This window comes from Protomyctophum bolini, assembly GCF_963924005.1.
Source record: "Protomyctophum bolini genome assembly, chromosome: 14".
NCBI lineage: Eukaryota > Metazoa > Chordata > Actinopteri > Myctophiformes > Myctophidae > Protomyctophum > Protomyctophum bolini.
The window spans coordinates 29,894,956-29,922,346 of record NC_137875.1 but is presented as its reverse complement, the minus strand read 5'-3'; the positions used below and the strand labels follow the sequence as shown (position 1 = coordinate 29,922,346).

Genomic DNA, 27,391 nt, shown 5'->3' with positions numbered 1-27,391 from the left:
TGTACCCCTATACAGGTCAATTTGGTTCCATTCGTAACCTGGCTCTCAGGACTATAAGTTAATATGTCTGAGAACCACCGGCTTAGACAATGTAGATTAATCATGAATAACCTGATATTAGGTGATGCTAATTCATTCCTTTAAAAGAAAAGCATAGCAAGGTGGGTAGATCAAGTTAAAATATACATTCATTATAGCCAAGCTTCCTCTGAAGTTTCAATATATTCAGTATTGTTCAGTTTATAATAAATATTGTACAAAAATACAACATGCATATTAGTGTATATATAGGTCTGGTCTACTGAATTTTAGTATGGCTACCGGTATTCCATTACATCACTGCTAATAAACGTTAGCATGTCCATTGGTCAGGCCGATCCCCTGTCCTCCCCATCATGGCTGAATGCAGAGAGATGTGAGTCACTCTCTGAACGCAGTAAAATAAAACACAACTATATCACTTACCTGTTTTGCGAGAAATACTTGTCTGTTCTCTCGAACAGTAAACTCAATCGATGCTCATTTTATGGCACTACGTCTGGATGAGGATGGCTCATAACCATAACATCGGGTGGCTAGCTTAGCATCACTCGGCTATAGCAGCACAGCAGTTGCTTTGCTTAATCTGTGGTTGCAAATCTCGCTGTAGTGTGTACAGTATAAAAAACTTTTAATATTATATAACTATTTAATTATAATTACAATGGAACTGAACATCATACTATCATTTGCAAATTGCTAGCCAATCGTGCTTAGAGCGCTCCTTGGATGGATCTGCAGCTGACTGCGCCGTTCCTCTTGTCGCAGTGCAGCAGGTGAAACAGGCGTCCTGGTTGCTATAGTGACCGCGGTCACCTCCTTCCGTGTGCAGTCACTGTCCCAGAGTCTAAAAACTACTACTATAGATAGAGAGTATGGGCATGCTTAAAGTGAATGGCACATTGAGTGGCAAAGCAACATGCAAAGTGAGTTTAACATTGTTTAACGTCGTTTAATGCAATCAGATCAGGACTTTTCTGTTTGGATGCATGGGTTGTCAAGGCCAGAAAGTCGTTTTTTGCCACTCAGTCAGTAGGCATTCCTGCATAACTTCAGGGTTTGATGTCACGCATACCCTCTATTCACAACGAAAAACACAACCACCGAAAAAACAAGCCAGTTTTAGATTTTTTTTATTCAAAATAATTGTTTTAAGTATTTACAAAATTACAATAGCCTATTTTATAACAGGCTGAAGGTGTGCAAAATTTACCTCGTTTTGAAAAGTAGGCATGTTAAAGGACCACTTCACCACTTTTCAACCTATCTTCATATAATAGATCCTCACTAATAATGACACGATTTCTTTCTACTCAGTCTGTCTCATAGGACGGCTGTGGGCAGTTTAGAAACAGTCTTCCAGTGACTTCCATCATTACTATTAGGCATCATCATTTTTACAAAGATATTTAGATTTTCATTATCGTGAGAACGATGGCTTCCATTTTCATATTGCAACTTTTCAGGACTAGAAAGCCTGCAGTATTTATTGGCTTGTATTCCCCATCGATGTCGTCACTGGAAGACGGTTTCTGAACTGCCCACAGCCCTCCTATGAGACACAGACCGAGTTGGAAATAAATTGCACCATTTTTTCATGATTATTAGTTAGGACCTATTATATGAAGATAGGTTGAAAAGTGGTCCTTTAATCCATTTTGCTTGGAAAGCAAAAACACAACAAAAATATCCGTTTTAAAATGTATTAATTTACTTTTGCCAAATGTATTTATGCCCCGTATGTGTATAAGGGCCTTCATCTAATACCAGAACTACTAAGGATTTTACTAGATTACATTCAAGTGGTAAGAACATTTCCAAGAACAGAGTATTGGCTTTATCCTTTAACTGACAGTGCACAGCTTGACATCAGTCCTTCATTCTTTATCCCCCCTCCCTCATTTCTGCTATTGAGTTAAATAAATGTACATTACAAATTACATGTCTATTCAATAATGTAAGTTGGTAATCAGTAATCACTACATTTCTTTAAATTTGTTCAGTCAAACCTATAGTAGATACCATTGAACGTTATCAAGGTACAATATCATTCTTGATGATTCCACACAGAATTGAGAAGCAAGATGCAATAACAAATATAACTAATACATTATTGATCGGCATTGTCATCATTTTGAGTCATTCTGGACGAGTACAAGTGGTTCCCACTTCTAGGCAAACATGGAAAAGCACACAGTAAAATTATATACATTTTCCCATTTGCATCTCCAACAGTGTGTAATCAAAGGGATCTGGATACATTTGTACACTCGGAGTAAAATTGACCACTGAGGAAAAAGAGCAATGCTTCACAGCTAAAAGAGTGAACAAAGAGTGATCCAATTATATGAACACAACAACAAACATACAAATACACACCCACGCGTGAGTTTGTGCGTGCTAGCACAAGATCACAGGTCAATCTTGTCAGGGATGTTTAGCACGGTGCTGGGTGGCAGGGAGTTGGGCATTTCCAGAGTGAAGGGTGCCGATGTTTCCCTGTACACTGAATCTAAAAGATTTTCTGAGGCTGCCGAGGTAGAGACTGGGTCAAGGAGGCCTGGAGTGAATCCTGAGGCTACAGTTGGCTGTAGGCCTGGAGGCGGGCCCGTCTGTGGCGCCCCTTGCTGGGCCTGGGCAAGCCTCTCCAGCTCGGCATGCTTGCGCCCTCTCCTCTTGCCAAGGACCTTGATGTAGTTAGCCGGGACAAGGCCTGTGAGCTGTCCATCTATGCTGGCCAGCAGCCAGCCACGTAACCTAGGCTGTTGCTCTGTGCACAAAGAAGGGGACGGGAACAGAACTTTTGGTTGTTGAAATATTGCACGAGTCAAATGCAAGTCTTTTGTCAAAGGAAAACTTATAAAAAATAGAAGAAAAGTCCTTTGAATCTACTGTATCTTTGCAACAGGCGGTCATCTACTTATATTCAATACAAGAGGTCTGTTGACCATGTGCTTATAGTCTACTGTCTGTCTGAATGTATGTTCAATATGAAGGTCTGTTGTCCATGTACAGTGAATTCTACGGCCTGTGTGTATTCTGTTCTACTACCTTCTGTTCAAGTAGGGCTGGGCAATGTGGATATTGTGATTTCAGATAGTCTGTAATTTTGTATCGTTAGTGTTGTGATGTGGAAAAAGTGCGATTTCCTGTTTAAAAGGCTGCACCACTACAGTAAGGTTTTTGCATCGTACACGCCTGTTACTTACCTAGCAGTTATATTTGCCTTTACCATTTTATAGGCATTACTGATGATTATTTTATTTAAAATTTAAAATATTTTTGTGAAAGCAGCAATAGTCATCCCCACAATATCGTCACTACATAAAGGGATTTGGTTAAAAACAATATTTAGTTTTTTTTATTTTGTTCATATCACCCACCCTATTTTCAGTTTTCAAACATTGTCAATGTTTCACTCCAATTACTATTAAAAAATAACATTTTAAAAATATTATGTTGATAATTTATACAGTTAACTAGTCACAATTACACACAATTGTGTAAAATCTGAAGAGATCTTCCTACATTTTTCAGAAAGGGAACTTTTTACTGGTTACATGATGCCCTAAGAAAAAATAAATACTATGTTTCAGTGAAATATACAGAAGCTCTCACCTTTAGGAGCTAGATTAAGCATATCTCCAGCACGCACAGAAATCTCCTCCTCGGATGCAGCTGTGAAGTCATACTCTGCTCTGGCCACAACATGATCATCCTCCCCGCTAGCCCAGTTAGTGGCTAAGAAATGGAAAATAAATGTACAAAATTAAAACTAATACCTAAAGTAATACTTTGCTTTGGTACAACATTTTCCTTCTCTTGTGAGCTCACACACACACGCACACACACACCACAGTATTTGTGATGAACTTACTTTGTTTGTATGCATGTGCATATTTGTCATGTTTTGTCATGTCTTGTTCTATGATATCTATAACAAATAATTCTAATCACAAATTCTGTTCATGAGAATGGACAATTAGAACAAGCTACAGCTACAAACTGACCATGTATGTATGAACTCATATGTAGTTATATGATGTAAATAGAATAATTACATGATGACATAGCTACAAATTCTACAATTAAGTCTCACCACTTTCTTCGGAGCCTGAAGTGGAGCTCAGAAGTTTCCATATCAGGTAAGGTCCTCCCAGGACTACCGCCAGAAACAAGAAAATGGGCCATGACTTGACAGCTCCTGCTCTTGGATCCTCCATCCCTGCTCTGGACGCACTAGTGGCTAGGGCATCGCTGGTACTTTCTGCCCACAAGTCCTCAACCTCTGTATCTGATCTCAGCCCCAGCAGCCTCTGTACTCGTCTATAAAGGTAGCGTAAAGTGCGCACCAGTGCAAAGGCTGAAAAGACCCGAGTGAAGTGTGCTCGTAACCGTGTGAAGTGGTTGGCAACGTCCAGCACGGCGCGGAAACTATTGTAGACTGCAGAGAAGGTAGCATCCAGCATCATGCTAACTGAGGAGAAGGCCTGTACAATGCTCTCAATGGACTGGAAGGCTCCACGGCTACTCTCCTCCGCCTGCTGTACAAAGCTGCTGGGAGCCGCATCTGCGTGGCCGAGGGGTAATCGACTGTAGCCTCCTCCTGGGCCATAGCCACTGCCATAACTGTAGGGGCTGTACCCACCACCACCACCAGCATACATGGAGCTCCCATAAGGGCTGTAAGAGGAGCCGGTGAAGGAGCTGTACGCAGGACGGTAGGACTGCTGCTGAACGGGACGAGGGGGCACTGGGGGAACCACCCGTGTGAGGACAGGTGGACCGACAGAGGTGGAGGGACTTGTGGTACCTGGGAAACAGTCTGTGGATCTGGTGAATTGAGAGAATTAATTAGAGCTAGGCAATCATAGTGACTAGTTACTATTGGTGCTACATTGGGGATACAAATGATCAAATAAACCATTAATAGATACGTTTATTCACCTTGATGATTAATTGAGCATTTATATTCCTGAGAACCTGGATTTACTATTACTTGTAAAACTGAAAAACACCCGAGGCTGAGACCACCTGAGCAACATCTTCTCCTGAAAATGCTTAAATTAAATTGCCACGGTAGACTTTACATTCAATTGTCAACTTTAACCTCATGACATGGACAGTATATTCCATGATAACACAGAAAGTAGTACAGTTGTAAATAACATTAGCTGCTCACATCAGTGAAACTTTCAATCAATTGTTTAATTTGTAGATTGTTAACATGCCAAGTTTCACTAAATATTTACACAGTAAGAGTTCTGTTCTGATAAATAATCATCAGTAATGCCTATAGTACCCGGCCTATACCATGGCCATGGGTAGATCTGATCCATATCCTTCTACTGCTATGGACCAGAGCTAGGCCATGGGTAAAGGAAGTAGAACAGAAGTTCAGATAAATAATTTATAAGCAGGAAAAGACAACACGCAATATCAAGTTATTTAAAAAATCCGCCTTATCATTTATCAATCATGATAGTCATATGATATACCCTGCACTTGGGATGAGCAGTTAAAGTTAAGAAGCAAAGAAGCATGTCATGTTACACTAGCCATGGTTCACATGACAGTCGTGAGTCGTCCGTCACGAGTAGTCATATTTCAGGGCTACTGTTTAGTGTTTACACCTGAGTTTCCATCGCAACTCCCATCCATCAGTAGAGATGAATGGCGTTCTTGACTTCAATATAAATATAAGCTGGTCACGCAATCGCTTTCTGGTGATGGTTCTATAGTAGCATTAAATTATTGAACGCGACCGAATCAGTTTCCAGGAAGCTTGGGCCTAAAAGCCACGGGTGGCGAGTTAGTAATGCTAACACGTTCACAATAAGTGAACTATTGTAGTTATGTTGTTGTCACAAGTAAGTTGTAAATGTTTAACAAATAGTTAACTTGACGGGTCGATGTGTGCAGTGCAGTTGTGCACGGCCTTTAACTTTAATGCACGCGCATACACTAATGTCAACACTACAGTGCTATGCTAAACTTTCATTAGCCACATCTGCGTTAGTTAGCCAAAGGAATAAAGAAAAACATTGTTGTGAGCGAGCACATCTTTACCGGTAATTAATAGGTGCGCTCATGCCCCCAGGAATCCGTCTCTCCCATGGTTTAGGGGGAGGTTGTGAGGACATCGTGGGGGAAAAAAATAATTTCCAGAAGTTGTTTTAGCTTGCGATGCTGTCGTCGCAGCTGAACCTCCTACCACGGTGTCAGAGCGCTTCTCTGTTGACAGGCCAGAGCAATCCATTCAAGAATAAGAACGATTGTTCATCAGCAGGTATACCTGCAGTTGCTTCTATTTGACTATTTTGGCCTTGAAAGCCTGGTATGTTGAAGAAAAATAAACCAGCAGAGGACGTACTGCATCATTTTTTTTAAACAGTGTTTAATAAAATAACACAGTAATTAATTAAAAGGACAATATCACCAGAACCAGGGACTTATGCAGGCCTGGGATTTCATAGTTTTTTAGAACCAGGCTTTTCTTGGCCTTTACAAATTACTACCAGAGTAATCTACACTCTGATTACCAATTAAGGCTTTAGCCTTTGGTCAAAACCTTTTTAAAAGGTTTAATAAAGGGCACAAAGGTTAAATGCCAGGCCATAGGCCAATTTAGCCCTAGAATGTCTATATGATCTCATATATTCCAAACATTTAATGTATTTGGAATACATGAAATGTATAAAGAATTAGATTGCAGACATTCAATTTAAAGAATTTAATTTATTTTAAGTGTTAAGAATTATTTTATTTAATCATTTTACACACACACACACACACACACACACACACAGAACAAAGCAATTCGCCTCACTCACATTCCTGTATCTACCGACCCAAACTTCTCTCATTCCGACACCAGCTACCCTCCTGATCCCAGAAGGAGTACCAATGTTGGCAATTAATGTACCAAGCATCAATACCTGCTGGCAATGTTATTGATGAAGGAGTCCATGTTTTAAAAGCATAACAGTATGAATTGTGAATTTTGTTTTATTTTTTATTTTATTTATTTTGGCAAATTATTTTGGCAAATATTTTGGCAAATTATTTTGGCAAATATTTTGGCAAATTATTTTGGCAAATATTTTGGCAAATTATTTTGGCAAATATTTTGGCAAATTATTTTGGCAAATATTTTGGCAAATTATTTTGGCAAATTATTTTGGCAAATTAATCAAAGCTGTAGGTGTTTTTTTCCTGTTGTGTAACACTGTCCTCCAGAGTGAACCATGAATCAGGCGTGAGCGTTGAGTGGATTGTATAGTGTGGCGAGGGAGTGCTGCATGGTGTGGTTAAAACTTGAAGAGGGAGTCCTGTGATGATGACAGAGTTGTGTGTGGGGGCGAGTGTATTCCAAATAAGTATTTATGTCACACAATGTACTGTAGGTGTGTGAGAGTAAAGGCTCATACATAGTCTCGATTTTCGGTGGTGGGGTGACCACCGAGCTACAACATGACGTCACAAGCCGCGATGAAGAGCAAACCACCGCCACCGCTCCAGCCCTTCTCTCTGTTTTTACTCACCACCGCTCAACGTTATTTCAGCTCCGGTGGTCACCTCACCACCGAAAATCCAGACTATGAATAGTCCTTAAGACGAATGTCTCAGGATCCTCCCAGTCGAAAGGTGGGAATACAATACAATACAAAAGTGTTGGAGGACTACCGGTACTATACATGGTTACATGGTCTTTCGATGGTGGTCCTGGCATTTGTGGTTTGAGTATCATCAATCATGTTTTGACCTTTTTGAAATGTGATACCATGCCCCCCACAGCCCACTCATACAAAGTTATCGCCACTCAGTTCACACGGGTATGATTTTAATGAAGGTCAGACAATGGTTTGTACTACAGTCCTTGTGCTTTCCCTCAGAAATGGAGACAGTGACTGGTCTGTCTATCTACAGTCTAAATGTTGCTCAAGACTACATTCCTTTTTACTCCGACTATAGCTAAGAAAATGTCCTATGTTCCTTGGTTGTACTATGTATTTTTGGTGGACAGCCCGCTGAATTGAAATTGAAGTGGGTACTTTTCACAGATATTGGTTCCTCTTGTGGTGTGTGTGTGTGTGTGTGTGTGTGTGTGTGTGTGTGTGTGTGTGTGTGTGTGTGTGTGCGAGCGTGGACTATTTATAGGGCTTGAGTGCCTGCGTATCAAAATAAGGAACAACTTAATTGCATAACAAGAACAGATTTGCATGGCAATATTTCTGCTTTCGTAGTACACTTGAAAAGCTCAGGCAGGGCTAAATAATTGTATACTAAAAAAATATTTATAGCACCTTTCTTAAACAGTATTATAAAATGAGTAGGCCTATTATAAAAATGTTTTATAGATAATGATAATGATAATTGTTTGTTTTGTTGTGAAGTACATCCTGATTTATGCAGCTCATAAGAACAATGGTATAATGTCAATATTACTGTATCCATCCAAGACAAGTTCATTTTTGGTGTAACATTCACAGCAATGGGGGTTTCCCTGCACTGAAATATGAGTTACGTCTTGCATGGCGTAGCCATTCTAACAACACACAAGGTGACAATAGCTATAATTAAAATGTGCTTCAGGAAGTTTGTAAATGACAGGAACAGACAAATTGCACTCAGAGTACTGAGTACTAACAACCGTTCTTCATATTTCATACAGCACTTTTGGCTTGCGTGCTTAGACATTCTCTGTAGAAGAGATTTAGCATGAATTTGACATTATGTTGGCGGGTTTCCATCAAGCACAGCACTGTTTTTTAATTCATCTCAGAGTTTGTTTGAAGTTACCGGTAATCAAAGTCTGAAGGAATTTATTGGTATACTATATATGTTCACATACAAGGAATTTGAGATGTTGCATGAATGGTGTTTCAGTTAAAAGTGTGAGTGGATAGCAGTGTCTTACCAACAATTAAATTGGGTTATGAGGTGGAAGGGTGTGTGTGTGTATGTGTATGTGTATGTGTATGTGTGTGTGTGTGTGTGTGTGTGTGTGTGTGTGTGTGTGTGTGTGTGTGTGTGTGTGTGTGTGTGTGTGTGTCACAAGGAGGCGGGGGGTGCAGGGGGTGGAGACATAGCAGCAGAGGTGCAGCATTACTGGAAGCAGGTGCCTAAACAGGTCTGGCTTGCCTTTTCCAGAGCATGGTTGGTTAACACTGAAAGGCACAAGACTGTGGCCTTGTGGCTGTACTACCGTTAAACGTAACACGGGTGCAATGTCACACAGGACGCTATGCATCACATTACACCTTACACATTTTATTATTATTTCAAAGGATAAAAAAAAAAGATATCTATTGTTAAATAAATAGTGAAAAATATTTTTCATAATTAAATAGTGCTTAAGTGGTTAATTCATAATGTTTGGGTCCCGGGAAGATACCAATCTTTTGGGTCTCAGCTGGAAAAGTTTTGGAACCAGTGATGTAGAGCAGACTCATGAACCAGTGATGTAGAGCAGACTCAAAACACAACTCCTCCACATGCTGCCAGTTTATGACCGCTGTGACCAGTACAGATATTGCTTTCTGCTCATAAGTACTCAGAGGTGGTTGTCATTGAGGTTATATCACGGTTTATCTGAATGAGAGTATGAGACAGGAAGCTGCACAGAGCATTTCACCTCAGGCTCCTGATACAAGAAAAAACACAAGATGCTCCATTGTACCACGTCACCGTGTTGCTGAATCCTAAGTGTGAAGTTGCCCGAACGGCCAAGGCTCCAAGAACAGTCAGGTTCATCCCAATGGTAGTTAAGGGCTTTTATTTTCCCCAAACTCCTCCACCAAAAGTCCATACAATTGTTCAGTGCAATAATTCTCAATAGCAAACTATATTACAGGCAACAAAAGAAAGAAAGGACAAAAAGATAATTAAATACTTGGGCAACACTCCTTAACAAAACCCAAACAGGATGAGAGCTCTCTTCAGGCTGCACCTTGATCACACAAGGCCCTGTAGCTCTCCCTCAGGGATGTTATTTGTGTCAATGCCCACATCCAACTAACTAGCCTGTGCAGCCTCCTTTAAATAGGAGTGGGTATAAGTATAAAACAGAATGAACACTCAATGACAATAACTCAAAGAATAAGGAGAAACACCCCTCTCCTGCATAGCACTTGGCCCCTTCCTCATCAAGGGAGATGCCACCAGCAGTGCAGGAGAGACAACTAACCAATCAGTGATTACCATTCAAATAAAGTTTAAAACAATAGTCCTTGCATGTTATAGGAAACAGTTTCATGTGTCTTTGTATATAGGGCACGGGTTGCCCCGTGACACTAAGTAATGACGTTCCTGGACGCATTGCTTGTAAAAACCCACCTATTAGATCTTAAAAACTGAATTTCATCATATAACAATTATTAGGATCAAGCAATGGTTTTATATGAATATTGCTGATATAAATGACCAGTGACCAGTGACCAGTGCACAACAGATCCCCATGTATCATTTCGCAGTCTGCAAGTATAATGGAAAATGCAGGCAAGAATTGTGAAAACGGCTGATCTTCAAGCAAGAGGACGCCCCTGCCTTGCATAGTCCCGTGGGAGGCAAATCTTAATGATTGGGCATGGGATGCAAGTTGAAGGCCGAAACACCCACTGATTCAAAGGCACACTACTGAGGATGTGTCCCGAAATTGACATCATACCCTAGTTAAGAAATACACTTCCCAATGCCACTCTTAACATCAAGGCAAATCTCATGTGAGCCCACACCATCTATTGGCACAATGGACAGTCTTAACATCACGTCCCGTGTATTATGATTCTGATTCACCCTCAACACCCTCTGCTCTGAAAGTGAAACCAGGTATCAGGTGATTCAGGTCACTAAGAGGGAAAGAGAGATCACATCTTGAGTTCTTGACCCACTGTATAGTTAACAGTCCCTCCTTCATCTACTGTACAAACAGTACAATATTAGTTTCTCGTTTGCCTGAACACATTTTGATATGTTGTTTGCAAAACAGTTCACACACAGGCTTAAGTGACTGTCCGAAAATGTTCAAGTACTCACAAAACATAAAAAGCAAATAACAACTTATCAAATGTATATCTTTCAATCAATCATTGCACAATTAAACATTGCTATCAATATGAATCAGTTAAACTGTGCCATTTGTTGTCACTTTACTTTAGATGTGCCAAAAAAGGCAAGGAAGCGTATCACATGCAGCATGAATTCTATTCTTTTCTACAAAGATGAATTTGACTAGAGATAATAAACTCTGCTGCCCTCTGCAACTGCACCCGTTTGAAATGCCCTGTTGAAACACACACACACACACACCATTATCATTATATGGCTTGTAGTTGTATGCATGCAAAATAAAGCATTGTTGTCCACATGTTGTATTCATTTTTAGGATATTTACCTATCTTGATCATCCACAAAAGTGCATTTACAAACCGTTCTTCCTTGGCATTGTTCTCTGAATGTGGCTCTCATAATGCCAAAACCATACCAAGGTGCATGCGTTCTCCAATCACCCAGGCCTACTTATGCCCTGGCTGTCAATCAATTAGCCTCCTGGAATTAGGTCTGGGGAGGCCTGCCCTTGGTGTATACACATAATCCAATAAACCGGGTATGAAACAATACAAAATAATTATGCTAATTTAAATAATAATAATAATAATCAAGCAAAAAGAAAAGGCTAAATCAGAGCTGCCAACTCTCACGCAATGATCGTTAGACACGTGACATGCACGCACACACATCTTGTCTTCACACACACTGCACGCGCGCATATTCCTATTTCTCACGCTGCCAACACATCCCAAATCCCAATTAAGGGGAAGACTGCATCAACTCACGGATTTGAGCAACACAATGGATTTCATTCAATTATTGTTTTTTAATTAGCCGTGGCTACCCTAATGTTAAGTTAAGTATATAAAAAGAAGAAATGATATCGCTCCAGGATTATGTTGAGGGGAGCTGTGAGTATTTACGGATGAGGTAGGCCTATTCTCATCACCCCCCTAAATCCCGGAGTCCAATCCAGCTAGGGATCCTCATAGGCCAGCAGGGCTACATGTCTGTAACTCTGAGTCTGAAAGTCATTGAAATTAAAAAAAAATGGTCTAAGCTTATTAAAATGTGCGGTACACCGTACACGTCACCAAAAACCACCCCAAGGTTTGTGAAAAGTTGCAGCCCTCGTACGTGCAACCTAGGGTGCAAATTTGCAACCCATAATAGTTTAAAAAAATATGCGCAACCCCTGCATTTCTACCACTGATGATGACGTAATTTCATTCAACGCACGCTGTTGTGAAGCGCTCGTAATTCTCATTGGTCAGTTCGGATAAAGGAGGCGGGGCCCAGGGGGAATTCCCACTGGGCGAGCTACGGGCGCTCGGCAGAGTCCCTCTCTCTTTCTACAAATATTAATTTTTACTGTAGTACGCTGTCACTCACTCACTCACTCAGTTCAGTGTCTGAAGCAGACAATAACCAAACCCAGAGTGACACACATCATCATGGACGGTGAGTAGGCTAGTAGGCTAACATGTGTTTTTTGTGCGATTAAATAACTTCTGTTCTGTTGTTGAAAGATTTATTGAGATGAATAAGTGAATGATGTTCGACGAACATGTCACTCACTGCATTTTAAGGTCAAACTCGTTACAAACCTCGTAATTTACAGGCTGACTTTTTCCGAATTCAATTACATTTTTTTAGTTTTACATGTTTTAAACGTACAGGCTATAGCCTGCGTCACTGTAGCCTACTTGTACGTTGTGCAACTGCTTTATGCCTTTATGTTAAATGATGTTTGTTGTGTTGGATGGCTGCACACAGAAAGTGATCTCTGGTTCTCTCCCCCACAGTTTACATTCCGTCCTTGCTAGGGGGCCAACCTATATGTAAGTAACTTACTAGTAACACTACTATGTATTGCCTCCACACTCAAAGCTCATAAAATGGCACATAAACCAACGGTATCTCTGAATCTGTGGCTGAGTACCTAGAACACACTTTCACTTCCTCAATTATCCTGTTGGTAAGCAAGTCACACTGTGTGCGAGCATGCATGTGTGACAGACACTCACACACACACACACACACACACACACACACACACACACACACACACACACACACACACACACACACACACACACACACACACACACAGTCACACACAGTGCTGGTGTGCTTCATCCATCATTATCATAACAGTTTTATTATTTAATATTTCTTTCAGTTTATAACGTTTTAAAATGGGTTTTAAACAATTCTATAATTAGAATATGGGTTGATTTAAAAATCAGTTATATATACAGTAGGCCCTATATATTGTGTATACCGGTATGTGAATCTACAGCAGAACAGCCTTGCATACTTCAGTAAATTAAACGAAACATGAGAAAGACTGGACATATCATGTGACTGATTAGAAATGCAACATGACTTGTTTTATTGTCTGTGGATCCTTCCTGTCCTGCAAAGCATCTAAAGTTGTATACCTGCTTTTAGGTCACAGGAGCCCTTCCCTCCTAATGATGAGTAGCGCCACATAGAATTTGAATACAAAACATGATATTCAATTGTACTTCCACCCAGGGGAAGTGATGCCACTGTCTCCATCCCTGCACTCGCCCCCACATCGCCCCCACATTCCCTTCACCTCTGTTCTCTCTCTCTCTCTGCCTGCATGCAGTGACTGAGCCAGAGATCCAGATCTTTGAGCAGCCCAAGCAGAGGGGCATGCGCTTCAGGTACAAATGTGAGGGTCGCTCCGCCGGCAGCATCCCTGGAGAGCGGAGCTCCGATAACAACAGGACCTACCCCAGTCTGGAGGTGAGCAGAGGCCACTCCTTTGCGGCACAATTAACGCACAGTCAATTGTGTCCCACAATTAATTAAATGTAATGTAAAGAGGTCCTTTGTCTACCAGTCGACCTTGAGGCTTAATCAGGAGATGTAGTAGCCACAGGATAATCTAAGCGGTGGATATTGCTCATGTCTGTAAATTGTCTTGTTCTTTGTGTTTGTATATGTGTTCTGCATACTTGGCTGCTGTGTCGCAAGACAAATTTCAGTGTGAACGGACAATAAAGTACTATATCATATCATATCATATCATATCAATTAAATTGTACATCACATTTTCCTTAACAGAATGAAGAAATGTAAAAAGTAAGGAAAGGACTGCATGCCAATGAGTAGCATCATCGTAAAAGAGCTGCTTATGGGATTGTGAGGCCAAATTAGTTCTGTTTTTTGTGTGATATAAGTGTGTTATCTCCCCTCTTCGAATCTCCTCTCTAGATCCTTAATTACTGTGGTAAGGGAAGAGTGCGTGTTACCTTGGTGACGAAAAATGAGCCATACAGGCCCCACCCACATGATTTGGTGGGGAAGGACTGCAAAGATGGCTATTACGAGGCAGAGTTTGGCCCCGAACGTAGGGTCATCGCGTGAGTTCACTTTCTTATCGCACACACACACACACACACACACACACACACACACACACACACACACACACACACACACACACACAATCATTATAGCCTTCAAGTCACTTGACAGTTTCGGAATGTATCAATCATTAAGGCAATAGATTGACAGGATGATTTTTTACACTACAAATTTGGAGTATACACTCATACAGTATATAAGTACACACACACACACACACACACACACACACACACACACACACAAGCATCTCTCTGACGAGGCCAATATGGGAATTCCCCAAGTGACATCACCCTTATTTGCCGTGTACTAGAGAGAAGAGGCTCTGTGTGTGTGTGTGTGTGTGTGTGTGTGTGTGTGTGTGTGTGTGTGTGTGTGTGTGTGTGTGTGTGTGTACTGTGTACACGTGGGTGTTTGTGTATGTGCCTGTGTCTATATGCATGTGCTTGCAGGCCATCATATTGGAGGTTGGAGGACGTGATAGCTTTAGTTTACGGCATGTTGATGATCCACCAGTTAATTTTTTTCCATCATATAAAAAGATAATAAAATACTCAAACGCTTTCTTTGGATTGTCTAAAACCTTCTCCCACTTGCCTAGAGAGAAAACTAAAGTATTACGTCTTGCAAATACTGTTTGGTCTACGTCTTCCTCCCAATCCTATGATTAGTTCATCATCAGGCTGGTCCCAAAAGTTACACATTTTTAGTCGAGTGGATCTGATTTAGACTTATTATCTCAGCACACATTGTCAATACGAAATATACATTTGATCCAAACTAGGGATTCAAAGAAATTAACTCTTGGGACCAGTGGATTAGCACTCACCTGGAGAAGTGTTATGTGGCTATGTTGTGTAATTCCATTTCTCAGCACTTAGTTGCTTATTTGTTCATACAGATTCCAGAATCTGGGCATCCAATGTGTGAGGAGGAAGGAGGTGAAAGAGGCCATCATGCAGAGGATGGCCAGAGGCATCAACCCCTTCAGTGGTGAGTCCACCTGGTCCCCACCTCCACTTCCTCTACCCCATCCTCAATGTCTACGTCTATTTCTATGTCTAATACTGTTCTACCTTCACAACTGTCTATTTCTATGTCTAGTACTGTTCTACCTTCACAACTGTCTATTTCTATGTCTAGTACTGTTCTACCTTCACAACTGTCTATTTCTATGTCTAGTACTGTTCTACCTTCACAACTGTCTATTTCTATGTCTAGTACTGTTCTACCTTCACAACTGTCTATTTCTATCTGTACTTGACAAAGGGCTTGGATAGTCACAGGGGAATATTTGCCAGATGTTACGTATAGTCTCTTTGATAAATGATGTGATGTATCCGAAGGTTTTGTAGAGTGTAAACCATGCTGAATCTGAAACCAGGTCAACACAAAACCTAATTATTGACAAATCTGACCTGGTCCCATACATTTCCCAGTCCTAGAGGTTGCTTTTGCCCGCTATACCACCACCCTTTCTAAAAAAGAAATGCCCTCGTGCTTTCAGTCCCTGGACCTCCCTGAGCCGACAGACACAGACAGACAGACAGCGGTTCTCTCATGTACAAACAGGCGTTCGGCTACTTCCCCATTCCTTCTCTCACAGTTGCTCAATTCAGCCCATTGCAGGATGCCACGTGAGATCTGGGAATGCAGGATTCATAAAGGAGGAGGGGGGGGGGGGGGGGGGGGCTAGGGGGTTCCCCACGCTCTGAGACCATGATAAAAAGTAAGGAATGGCACTTTATAGGTTTGTTAGGGAAAAGACAAGGAGGAACATGAGCAACAAAAATTCTATATATATATATATATATATATATATATATATATAGTGTGTGAAAAAGGGGCTAGAAATGGTATACTGGCAGGAGACAGGGTAGGTTACACTTCAGATTTACACAGGTAACTGGTATTACAGAGGTTGCACACAGACACACAACAAGGTTAAACCCCTAATGCACCATATAGTTCACCATCTATGAGAGGACGGGACAGGGAGACGGGAGTAATTTCATATTCCCCAAAACCTTGCTTCCCTTCAGCTCACTTCTGCAGTGAAACTCGACTGCTTCCTTTCTACAGAGAGATAAGCTCCCCCCCCCACCACAGCCACAGCCACAGACACACACACACAAACACACACACACACACACACACACACACACACACACACACACACACACACACACACACACACACACACACATATAGAAATATATATACTGTACTGTACACTTCTTTCTGCCCTCCACACTCCACCCTGTCACTTCCTGTTTACAGTCCACTTGAGTCCAAAACCACTGAGGTCCCAGCATTGATCCAGTGCAGGCGTTCTATCACTGAAGCAATGTTGGACGTCCTCCAGTCTCATTGTCATAGTACCTCAGATATTATTGTAACAATGCGGAAGTTTAACATGGTTTGTGTGAGTGTGTCTGGTCCAGGGGGGCAGTGAAGCCAATAGTGTCTGAACTCTGAAGCCAGTAGGAAATCCTGATTTCCTGAAAGTTCATATAATGGCCTGTTGTGGCGCTGTCATTGGGCCCAAAAAACCCCATAGCTCCATAGAGGTCCATGTATTTGGGCCCAACTTCACCTAGACTGTATTACCTTAATAAACATGGTCATGAATACTTTAGCAGTTGTACCAGTAGCAGTTGTGTCATCTCACTTTTCGTTGATGTCTCATAGTGTAAGGTGGCACGTGGCTGTATGCAGATGTAGTGGCAACATCAATCATCACTAATCGGGGACAAAGGTTTAACTTTGTCCTTGACCTTGACTCTTTTAGTTGCTGCCTGGTGGCATTATCCATCTAATATGTGCCACAAACCTTAAGAATTTACATTCTTGTAACTCACTTGTACATATTTGCAGAAACCTTGTGTCTCCATATTTCTACTTTTCTATTCATTTAATTTTTTCTCGTAAACTTCATAAAGTGTCCCACAAAAGTAGGTAAAATTATTACACTATTTTCACTATTTGTACATTTATGTAAAATTATACTGAAAGGGGAATGGTTGTGGGCATAGGCATACAAGGTGGCTAGTACATTGATGCTAGTACAAGCAGAGAAATGTTAATATAGCATGTTTGCAAGACTGTGCCAAAACATCAATACAATATTGCACAATATAATATTAGAGCTAATGCTGGATTGCAATGCAATTAAAAGAACAAGGAAAGCAAGATGAGATGATGTAATTGTAAGAAAACAAAAAGGGACGTGAACCTGTCCCACAGTCAAGCTCAGGGTCATGAGTCACACATGCAGAGTGAGGTTGACACCTGCCTCCTCGCCCCTTCTGTCACACATTGTATACGCGTTTACACCAACCACTCACCACCTCCACCACTGTCTCCGCTGTCAATGACCATCTGCAGCCGCGCACCATCTGCCTGCACTTATTTCCATTGCACACACACGCAGGCACGGGCGCGCACGGCCGCACGCACACACACACACACATGAAACGAAACACCTCGTACAGCTCTACACACATTCTTACGCGTGTTAACACCGCTTACACCCGCTGGATCTGTAGCATCTTTCATATGCACGGAGAACACAAATGCATGTGATGTATGCACTTATGTGCACAACTGCACACACACACACACACACACACACTCCACTTACCACCTACTTAGCAAATTGAAAGAAAGCTCTGAATATAGTTAGAAGAAAGACGTTCACCACTATACTGTATGTACGTGTAATATGGCTACATATCATAAATAATTTTGTTTGTAAACTAAAATGCTTGGGCCCAATATAAAAACAGCAGCTTTTGTTCCCTTGTATAATTAGTAAAGACTGAGGAACAGAGCCTTATTGCTATTTTATTTCCATCAGGATTATCTGTTCTACAGCTGCCTACATTACTTTCTCCTCACTTGGGGGATGGTTAACACTTTAACAACGTTCACCATTCTGCAATGCCTTTGTTAATTGAGCACAACTATCGATGGACAATATTTTGCATTCTTGAATAAAGTATAGGCTATGTTGGGTTAGGGACGGGTGGGAACTGAATAGGAACTGAATGCCAACTCACCAAATTATCCAAGAAAAACATGGGGACACTCCACACGTTTTAGTGGATAGAGGTGTGGTCCTCTACTTCAATACCCCCACCCCCCACGATCACCCTTTTCTTGCTCTCTCTGTCACACATGTCAAGAGTCGTCATCACCACCGTCACAGAGAGTCGAAATTCTCGAGGCCTGCTTTGCATACACATGCGCACGCACACGCACACACGTTGCCCACTGCTTTCCACCAATGTGACATCACTGAGCATCACTGTGGCAAAATTGCCCCCACATCAGTGCCTCAGTGTGAGCAGAGACTAGTAGCAGAGAAGAGGAGATTAGAAGTGGGAAGATGTGAAACCCAGTGTGTGCGTGGGAGGGTGTCTCTCGGTAAGATATGTCTGTATGTATCTGTTAAGTGATATCGTATTGATGCTGCATATGTAGACATACACTAGTTTCTAGTTGATCCAAAGTTGCCAAAGTGCTCAAAGTGAGCAGCCTCCAGATTTCACCGACACGATCACGACTCACGAGAACGTATACGTTACTTCATGATTCAAATGCCCTCAACATTGAAGAGGACTATATGTGAGCTAGAGAGACAGAATGAGCACTAGAATTTGAGGGATATATACACACAATCATATATACAGTAGTACTACATACCGGTATACATACTGTACATATACTGTACACTATCGACTCTTGCTGACCTCCCTCTCTGTTCTTGTTTGCATGTGTACACATACATGCGTGTACACATGCATGCATGCGAGCGTGTGGGTGTGTGTGTGTGTGTGTGTGTGCGTGTGTGTGCTTATGTGTGTGTACCACCATGGGGTCAAGAGCCTTCAGACGCTCTGCCCCGACCTCTAGAACTCCCTCCCCCCTGACATCAGAAACATGGACTCTATCACCATATTCCAAACTCACCTCAAAACCCACCTGTTTAGGCAGGCATATGGCTGACCTCTGTGTGTTCTGCTGCAAGCTGTGCCCTAGTTTTGTTTTCCTCTTAACTGTGTTTTTGTATCAACTGTTTTTAACCTGTACGGCGACCTTGAGTGCCCTGAAAGGCGCCTTACTTACTAACTATGAGACCTAGCAGAACATGTCTGTCTGTCTGTCTGTCTGTCTGTCTGTCTGTCTGTCTGTCTGTCTGTCACCCTATAACACCACCTGCCTGTCTTACTTGTTATATACTGTATGAGTGTATACTCCAAATGTGTAGTGTAAAAAATCATCCCGTCAATCTATTGCCTTAATGATACATTCCGAAATTGTCAAGTGACTTGAAATTACTTAATAGAAAGGCTGTGTGTCTGTGTCTGTCTGTCTGTCTGTCTGTCTAAATTGTAAATTCTTGTGTGACCTCATCAGTGCCCCGTGAGCAGCTGCTACAGACAGAGGAGTATGACCTGAATGTGGTGCGTCTGTGCATCCAGGTGTTCCTCCAGGACGACAGCGGACACTGCACCCGGCCTCTTGGTCCCATCGTCACCAACCCCGTCTACGACAACAGTGAGTGGCTTAGTGTCGACGGAAGTACACTTTGAAATAACCTTGAGAAATTAGAAAGAACCATGGTAAAGAACTGTCCAATAAGTCCAAAAACAATGATAGCCAAAATGACCCAGCTCTAATTATTAAGAAGAATGATGATCAGAATCAGAAGTTGAGCAGAGTGAAACTAAATATTTAGGTGTGCTCAAGTGTAGGTGTGTACGGAAGTGTAGCAATTATTGGATGTGTGTGCCTCCGTCTCTGCTAGTGTGTTTGTGTAAGACAGGTGCGAGAGGTACTTACGCATTGTGTGAACTGGCATTGTGTAGTGTGTGTGCGCGTGGCGTGCGTGTACATGTACAGTAGTATGTGTAGAGTGTACAACAAGTTCTGAATGAGAGCTCCTGCTAAATGCCTAGACTGTAAACGTTTGATGCTCACACATGTATTACCTGTGTTGTGTTTTTGTCAGTCAACAGTGTGTGTCTGATGTAGAAACTAGTTCAGTGTTCCTCACACGCACAGAAAGGGGAAGTTCAGTGCACTCGCTAACCCTCAAACAGGACAGTAACCATAGTGAACTTCCTCTTCTGACAGCAAGCATGTGACATGTGACTCAACCTGGTCAGGCTTGAAAGCTCCAAACTGAAAGCATTCCCTTTGAGGCCCCTGAAATATATCACACTAAACTATTAACCGCTGAGTCGCTCATGCTGTGTTAACAAGTGTGTTAATAAGACATGTCACCAAGATAGTCTGGTATTTTACCAGGAGATCTTCCACTGTACCAAATGTACACTAAACTGTGTCAAAGTAGCTAAATTATGTATTACATTACATCTCATACGAGTACACAAGGTAATCAATGGCAAGCAATGAATACCAGACGAGTCGCCCCTTTACCAACTCGCCCCGGGCGTACAGCCGGCGGAACTGCGCGGCCTGGTATTCCTAAAGTAACCTAAGTAAATTATGCTTAAACGGTTAAACCTAACCTTATTCCTAACCTTAACCTCAGTAAAACTATGCCTAAACCTAACCCAAAACTTATTACTAACATTATTCTTAGTTAAACAAAATGAAGAATACAAGAACCGTGGCACCGACACCGTCGGTGTGAGGTTGGCGGAAAAACATCGAGGGGCGAGATGGTTTACGGGCGACCGTACCTGATACCCAAGTGATGACCAAATAGCAAAGTTGCAAAGTTTATATTGCTGGCAATCCACAAGGATGCACCAAAACTAATATAGTTTAACACAGCACCATCTTAAAGTCACAGTCATGCAGTTGTTGAACGAGAATTCCGGTTTTGAAAATATCATATTTTGACTGGATGAATTTGTTTGACACACGTCACACACCTGTTAAATTCAATGTTAAAAAATTGAAGTCATGCGTGTGTATGGGTTGAGAGACCAATCTGTTGTCTCTCTCTCTTGCTGATTGTCACACATGCACACACAGGTCTCTGTCATGTCTCTTTCCTGATACTATATGCTGATTGTCAGCTGATTGATGCCACCTGTCAGATATAGCCTTGTACATCTCATAATGTTCCATTACTTTTCAATTTCATGTACAATTGACGGCAACCTTTGTACAGTATTATGACACATTACAGATCTTACTTCCTCTTCTAGGACTCGCAAAGCCTCTATGGGTCAGCAAGCGAGGTGTGGCTATATTAGAGCGTGAGAATGCCCCGCCCCCACGGGCACCCTACTACTTCCTACTAGTAGCAGGGCGGAGTGAAGCCCCACCCTAGCACTAGTGGCCAATCAGAGGCAACCGCTCCGTCGTCAGTGAACACCCGGTACTTACATTTTAAATCGCAAGATTATACAACGATGCTAAAAGGGATAACACTAAAAAGCCCTAAGGGCTCATTTCCATTGTGGTCCCGTGTGTTCAATGCATCAAGATATTTGATGACATACAATAATATACAAATAAGACATCATCAACACTAGTAGCAGTGTTGTGTGTGTGTGTGTGTGTGTGTGTGTGTGTGTGTGTGCGTGCGTGTGTTTCGGCGTGTGTGTGTGTGTGTGTCCTTTCTTCATCAGGGGCCCCCAATACCGCTGAGCTCAGAATCTGTCGCGTCAACAGGAACAGTGGAAGTGTCAGGGGCGAGGATGAGGTCTTCTTGCTGTGTGACAAAGTACAGAAAGGTAAACATATACTGTACAGTGGGCTTTTACACTTGATTTGCTGTAGAACAGAGAGAGCATTCTCACCTGGATATCGTTTCCCCTCTTTCATTTATCCATCCATCATTATTCATGTATACTCTCTAGCATTCACCTGTTCCTGTCCTGTTCATTCATTCATTTGTTTCATCCTTCATCCCATCATCTTCCAGATGACATAGAAGTGCGTTTCTTTGCCCTTGACGGCTGGGAGGCCAAGGGCTCGTTCTCCCAGGCCGACGTCCATCGCCAGGTGGCTATTGTCTTCAAGAGCCCGCCCTACTACGACCTCTCAATCACTGCCCCGGTTACCGTACGCATGCAGCTGCGCCGACCTACTGATCAGGAAGTGAGCGAGCCAATGGAGTTCCGCTATCTTCCAGATGACAAAGGTGAGAAGGCAATATGCACTCAAAACAAAATGCTTCTGAACTGAATTTATCTACCATATGGTGGCAATAATAATAATTAGTACCAATTATAGCAGAAATGAGGGAGGTGGTGGGTAAGAGAATCAGTAAATAAGTTGAGCTGAAATGTATTAAACCGAAACAAAATATAACTTTGATGCACTTAGTACTCTGTATAAAACTGTATAAAATATAATATAAGAATATCAATATTCAGCAGTTGTTGCGTCCTGGCACTCTCTTCTATAAACTAAACCCAAATGTCCAAAGAAAGCTAAATGCAAACCAGACTATGCCGTGAGTGTGGCAAGTTAGGGCAGATTCACAATTTCACACTGAGTCTGTTTGATTCAAACTGTTCCCGAATACGATTGCCTGGTCCCCGCTGGCCATGATTCTTCCGCACCCGTGACCCGAGTACACTTCATCCAATTGTATTCAATGCTTTCACATTGCATCGATTCATATCCGAGTACACTTCAATAAGTCCTGAGACTACCTCACCTCCATGCAGTCCCAGGAATGTTTGGGCAGCATTCACAGTTTCACACTACCACAACATCTGCCAAGTGGTCCCGAGTGCACACCCGGGTCCACAGTGTGAATCTGCCCTTAGTCACCTTTAACTCTAACCCTTTTATAGAAAGTCTTCATCCAAGAAATCCAATAATCCACAATAGAAATGTTCACTTCATCCAGTGGTAGCACGGCTCTCTCTCTCTCTCTCTCTGTTCACCCTGCTCTGACAGAGCCACATGCACTCCTCAGGTGCCACAAACATTGTGAGTGCCATTCACACAATCAGTCTACTCTAGTCTGATAGGTGAGTCTTGGGCGGGGTTTCTCAATCACTGCTAGATTCACAGCAATAATATGCATAATGCACCACAGCCATACGATGAACATGAGATAATAGCTCAATGGCTTCTTATAGAACATATAACAGCAGATTAATAGAAAATAAGACAGCACATCATAATTGAAACCAAAATACATAGAAACACATTAGCCACAGAGGTTACAATACTGTATGTCGTCATATAGATGAATAGCCTATTCATTTCATCTATTAATGACATGCCCAAAATAGAGTTATGCCAAGTTAGAAGTGGTTTTGTAGGGGTCTGTGAGGACACCTTGGAAAGATATGCGGGGGTGAAAAAGGCAAATAAAGTGGTTAAATAATAGTGGATTTGGTGTTTTCTATAGATCCATATGGCTGCATTAAGAAGAAGAGGACCAGAGAACACTTGATGAAGATTTCGGGATTGAACGGTAAGAGGGATACAGTACATTATGGGTGTTAAAATGTGTGTGAGTTTGTGCCTATGGTTTGTACAAATACTGTAAACGTTTTTTTTTCTCCACCTTCTGTTTCAGCTGTTCCATTTTCAAGACCGAAGTCAGTCCATACGATGTCCATGATGCCCGCGTTTATGAAAAAAGGTAGACAGAAACACAATGCTCCTAATGATCACCTTTACATTGCATTCATCGTAACACGCAGTCATTAAATACCATCATAACATGGTGTTGTTGAATAATGAGACTTCAGATTGGTCAAAGCATTCTGCTGTCTGTTATTTTCTGATAGCAGAAAGATGATCTCAATAACAGACAAAGTTTTCTGGCTTAGTTTACATTCCTATGGTTTGGAGCTTGGAATCAACATTTTGTGTCAGATTACACATTTTGTTCACAAGCAGCTGTGTAAAAAGTGGAAAAATTTACACTTTTCAACAATGACTGCCTCGCTTTACAAGTTTACAATATCCCTTAACCCATTTTGACCAGAGATCAGATTCTAAAAATGTCTTCTACATCCTGACAGTTTTCTGAAAAAGCTGTCAGTCGTTCTTCGATTTTTCTAAAATAGCAGACCTACAAGCTTGTAGCGCTCGGTGGCGTGCTATGAGCTTGTAGATCTGCTATTTTTCAATAGCTAAATCATAACATAATGCACCAAAAGGGGTTCCCGCCCCAAAATGAGTTAAATGTCATTGCACACACATCAACTTTGATCAGCATTTTCTACATTTCTACTTTCAAGATTGTCTCATTTTGGCACAAACTCACAATATCTTTTACCCTCCAGAACCCAACATGTTATCCTCCTCGATGTCACGGCAACAATCTGCGGCATTTAACACGACTTACCAGCCAAGCCCTCAGCGCCCAATGATGACATCACCAGCACCTAATATGTCTGTTAACCAGGGATGGTCAAACCCTAACCCAGCTCTCTCCATCGATGCGGTCAGGATTAATGCCACCAGCACCATGAGCCAATCGCAGCTGCAGTCAGGCCGTCTGCCTGCATATTCACATGTCAGTGGCAGTAGCACTCTACCCCAGCTCTCCATGATGGACCTGAAGTGCTTAGAGCTGGAGCGCCAGGGCATGGCATTGAGCCAGGCTCGGCCACAGTCTCAGTCCCAACCTCAGCACCACCACAGGGAGGACTTGGCCTCAGAGACCCAGGCCCAGAACAACCAGGGGAGCCAGAAGCAGGGCTTCCAGGCCCAGAACAACCAAGGGAGCCAGAGCCAGGCATTCCAGGCCTTCCAGGTCCAGAACACCCAGGGGAGACAGAACCAGACCTTCCAGGTCCAGAACATCCAGGGGAGACAGAACCATACCTTCCAGGCCCAGAGCATCCAGGGTAGCCAGAACCAGGCCTTCCTGGCCCAGAGCAGCCAGGGGGGTTGGGCTGGTTTCAGTTCAAGCAATCCTGTTCTGGGACTGAACGGGGCTGGATCCGGAGACAGTGGGGGTACCCTGGGCTTGGGCTCTTTCCCCCTCTTAGAAGAGGATGAGGATTTTTTGAAGAACCTGGTGGGTTGCCAGACCGGCTTCCAGCTGAAGCAGGAGCCCATGGTTCCCCAGTTACAAGAGAGCCACGCTTCCCACATGCAGTCTCCCTATGAGAGCCAAGGTGGCACATACACCAACCTGCTCCCTAGACCCACGAGCACTGGCACCAGCATGGATAGCATGAGAAGTAGTAATGACAACATACCTTCGCTTAAGGACCTACACAACCCCTTTTGTAGCAACAAAATGGAGCAAGACGGCCACTTTGCAACTCTGGCCGACTGGATAAGAGCCACAAGGAGCAACAACCAGGAGTGACGATGAAAATGTTTGAACACATTGAGGAAGCCCACAAACAGCTCCTTTAGGAAAAAACAAGGTGGAATACGTTTATGAGTCATGCCTGGAACTTGGAGAGATATGTCAAATCTACTTTTCGAAGATATGAATGTATTACTCACTTTTTTTTAATTATTCTCAGGCTGAGCTAGCTTCACTTTTGATTTATATCAGCTAATGGTTTGTGGATTGTTTGAGTGAGTGAGTTTTGTGTGTGTGTGTGTGTGTGTGTGTGTGTGTGTGTGTGTGTGTGTGTGTGTGTGTGTGTGTGTGTGTGTGTGCATGCGTGGTTTTTATTTCGGCTGCCATATCTTGGTTGCCATTGCTAGTATAGCAGTTTCGTTGGTGTTGTATCAAGGCATTTGCTCTAAATGCAATGTCATTGTTCACTCTTTACTGTAGATGCATATGTGTTTAGCCGTAGTTGAGAGTGACAGCAGCAATAAACTATTAAAGCTCTCAAGAAAGGGCAAGGTACTGAAATTTCCATAGAGGAAGTGAGGGTAAGCACAGTCAGTGATGACACTGGTGTAATGTCCTCTGTAATGACTATGTCATAACAATTATCTCATGTGCTTAGAGAATTATCCTTAACCATATACTTACACTTTGTTCAGACTGCAGGCAAATCTGATTTGTTCATCAAATCTGATCTTTAGGTCCACATTGTTATTCGCAAGTGATCAGAATTGGAATTTTGTATTCAGACATTGTCGTCCTAGCTGCACTGGTTGCTGTGGTAACAACATAGCGGCTAGGTGTAAGTGATGCTTATCTGTTGTATGACCGTTTCGCTCATAGAAAATAGTAATAGATCTACAAGATCACAACACGTTGCATGACGATGGATTGTGAGCTTGTAGATCGGCTATTTTCGGTGAGCGACACACTCGTATGTCAAAGTATAATTCAGGTTTCTGTGTCCAAGCGTTGAGACTCTGACACATCTTTGGAAAACATATTAGAATTACATATCAAAACACATGGGATCATGGATCAGGATTTGGGCTGCCAGTCTGAACATACCATTTGCTTTTTATTTTAAACCTTTAATGAGCAGCCTCTTACCTAGCCAAACTAGGTAAGAGTCAAGTTAATTTGTTTAACACTGTCAGTCTTTAAGTTACTGTACATATGTGAGTAGTTGCGGACATGTCTTGATCAATGACTTTCAGAATAAAATAAAACAGCGCACATCCTCCGATCTTGGTGCTGAGCCAAAGTGTTAAACTAACAGATATCATGAAGAAAAGCAAGGGCTCGCAACTCACTTTGTAATGCTCCAAGTATTTATTCACAATCACAGCAGGCAGGACAACATTTCGACTGGTATTGGTCTTTCTCAAGTTTGCTTTTATTCTTGATCAATGACTTTGACAGGAGACATGGCTGTGGCTCAAACTGTCTCTATGATCAGCAGGCCACTCTTTTACCTCTAGCCTACTTAATGACTACTGTTTTGTAAAACAGATGATTCTTTTTTTTACACGATCAATTGTTAATTAAAATGAATCTCTTTTTTTAATTCATTTTGTGTTTTATTGTGCTATTCATACTACAGGTGCACTAGCATTTTATTGTATATTGACAGTATTGCAC

General features: G+C 42.0%; 2 protein-coding genes across 3 annotated transcripts; one reads left to right on the top strand and one right to left on the bottom strand.

Annotated features, from left to right (window-relative positions):
- Nucleotides 1-1,156: 1,156 nt before the first annotated feature.
- On the bottom strand, nucleotides 1,157-6,244 carry pex13 (peroxisomal biogenesis factor 13). The gene is made up of 4 exons (XM_080781287.1): nucleotides 6,109-6,244; nucleotides 4,139-4,872; nucleotides 3,658-3,780; nucleotides 1,157-2,809 (listed from the first exon to the last, which is right to left on the bottom strand). Exons 1-4 carry the CDS (start codon nucleotides 6,180-6,182, stop codon nucleotides 2,451-2,453), a joined length of 1,290 nt encoding a protein of 429 aa, XP_080637413.1. The 5' UTR covers nucleotides 6,183-6,244; the 3' UTR covers nucleotides 1,157-2,450.
- Nucleotides 6,245-12,457: 6,213 nt separating this feature from the next.
- On the top strand, nucleotides 12,458-27,315 carry rel (v-rel avian reticuloendotheliosis viral oncogene homolog). 2 transcript variants are annotated; one of them, XM_080781883.1, is made up of 11 exons: nucleotides 12,458-12,552; nucleotides 12,897-12,932; nucleotides 13,730-13,869; nucleotides 14,341-14,489; nucleotides 15,395-15,486; nucleotides 19,915-20,055; nucleotides 22,107-22,211; nucleotides 22,403-22,621; nucleotides 23,849-23,914; nucleotides 24,020-24,085; nucleotides 24,735-27,315. In XM_080781883.1, the coding sequence occupies exons 1-11, from the start codon at nucleotides 12,546-12,548 to the stop codon at nucleotides 25,769-25,771; spliced, it is 2,058 nt and encodes a 685-aa protein (XP_080638009.1). In that variant the 5' UTR covers nucleotides 12,458-12,545; the 3' UTR covers nucleotides 25,772-27,315. The 2 variants fall into 2 exon arrangements, with proteins under 2 accessions (XP_080638009.1, XP_080638010.1); XM_080781884.1 differs by lacking the exons at nucleotides 12,458-12,552; nucleotides 12,897-12,932 and having other exon boundaries at nucleotides 13,730-13,787.
- The last annotated feature ends 76 nt before the right edge of the window (nucleotides 27,316-27,391 follow it).

Excerpts from the sequence above, each read along its gene's own strand:
- rel (XM_080781883.1), top strand. Across the intron at positions 23,915-24,019 it reads GAAGATTTCGGGATTGAACG|CTGTTCCATTTTCAAGACCG; the intron begins GTAAGAGGGATA and ends CTTCTGTTTCAG. Across the intron at positions 24,086-24,734 it reads GCCCGCGTTTATGAAAAAAG|AACCCAACATGTTATCCTCC; the intron begins GTAGACAGAAAC and ends TTTACCCTCCAG.
- pex13 (XM_080781287.1), bottom strand. The coding sequence starts at position 6,182 with ATGTCCTCACAACCTCCCCCTAAACCATGGGAGAGACGGATTCCTGGG. Across the intron at positions 4,873-6,108 it reads AGCGCACCTATTAATTACCG|ATCCACAGACTGTTTCCCAG; the intron begins GTAAAGATGTGC and ends TCAATTCACCAG. Across the intron at positions 2,810-3,657 it reads GCTTAATCTAGCTCCTAAAG|AGCAACAGCCTAGGTTACGT; the intron begins GTGAGAGCTTCT and ends CTTTGTGCACAG.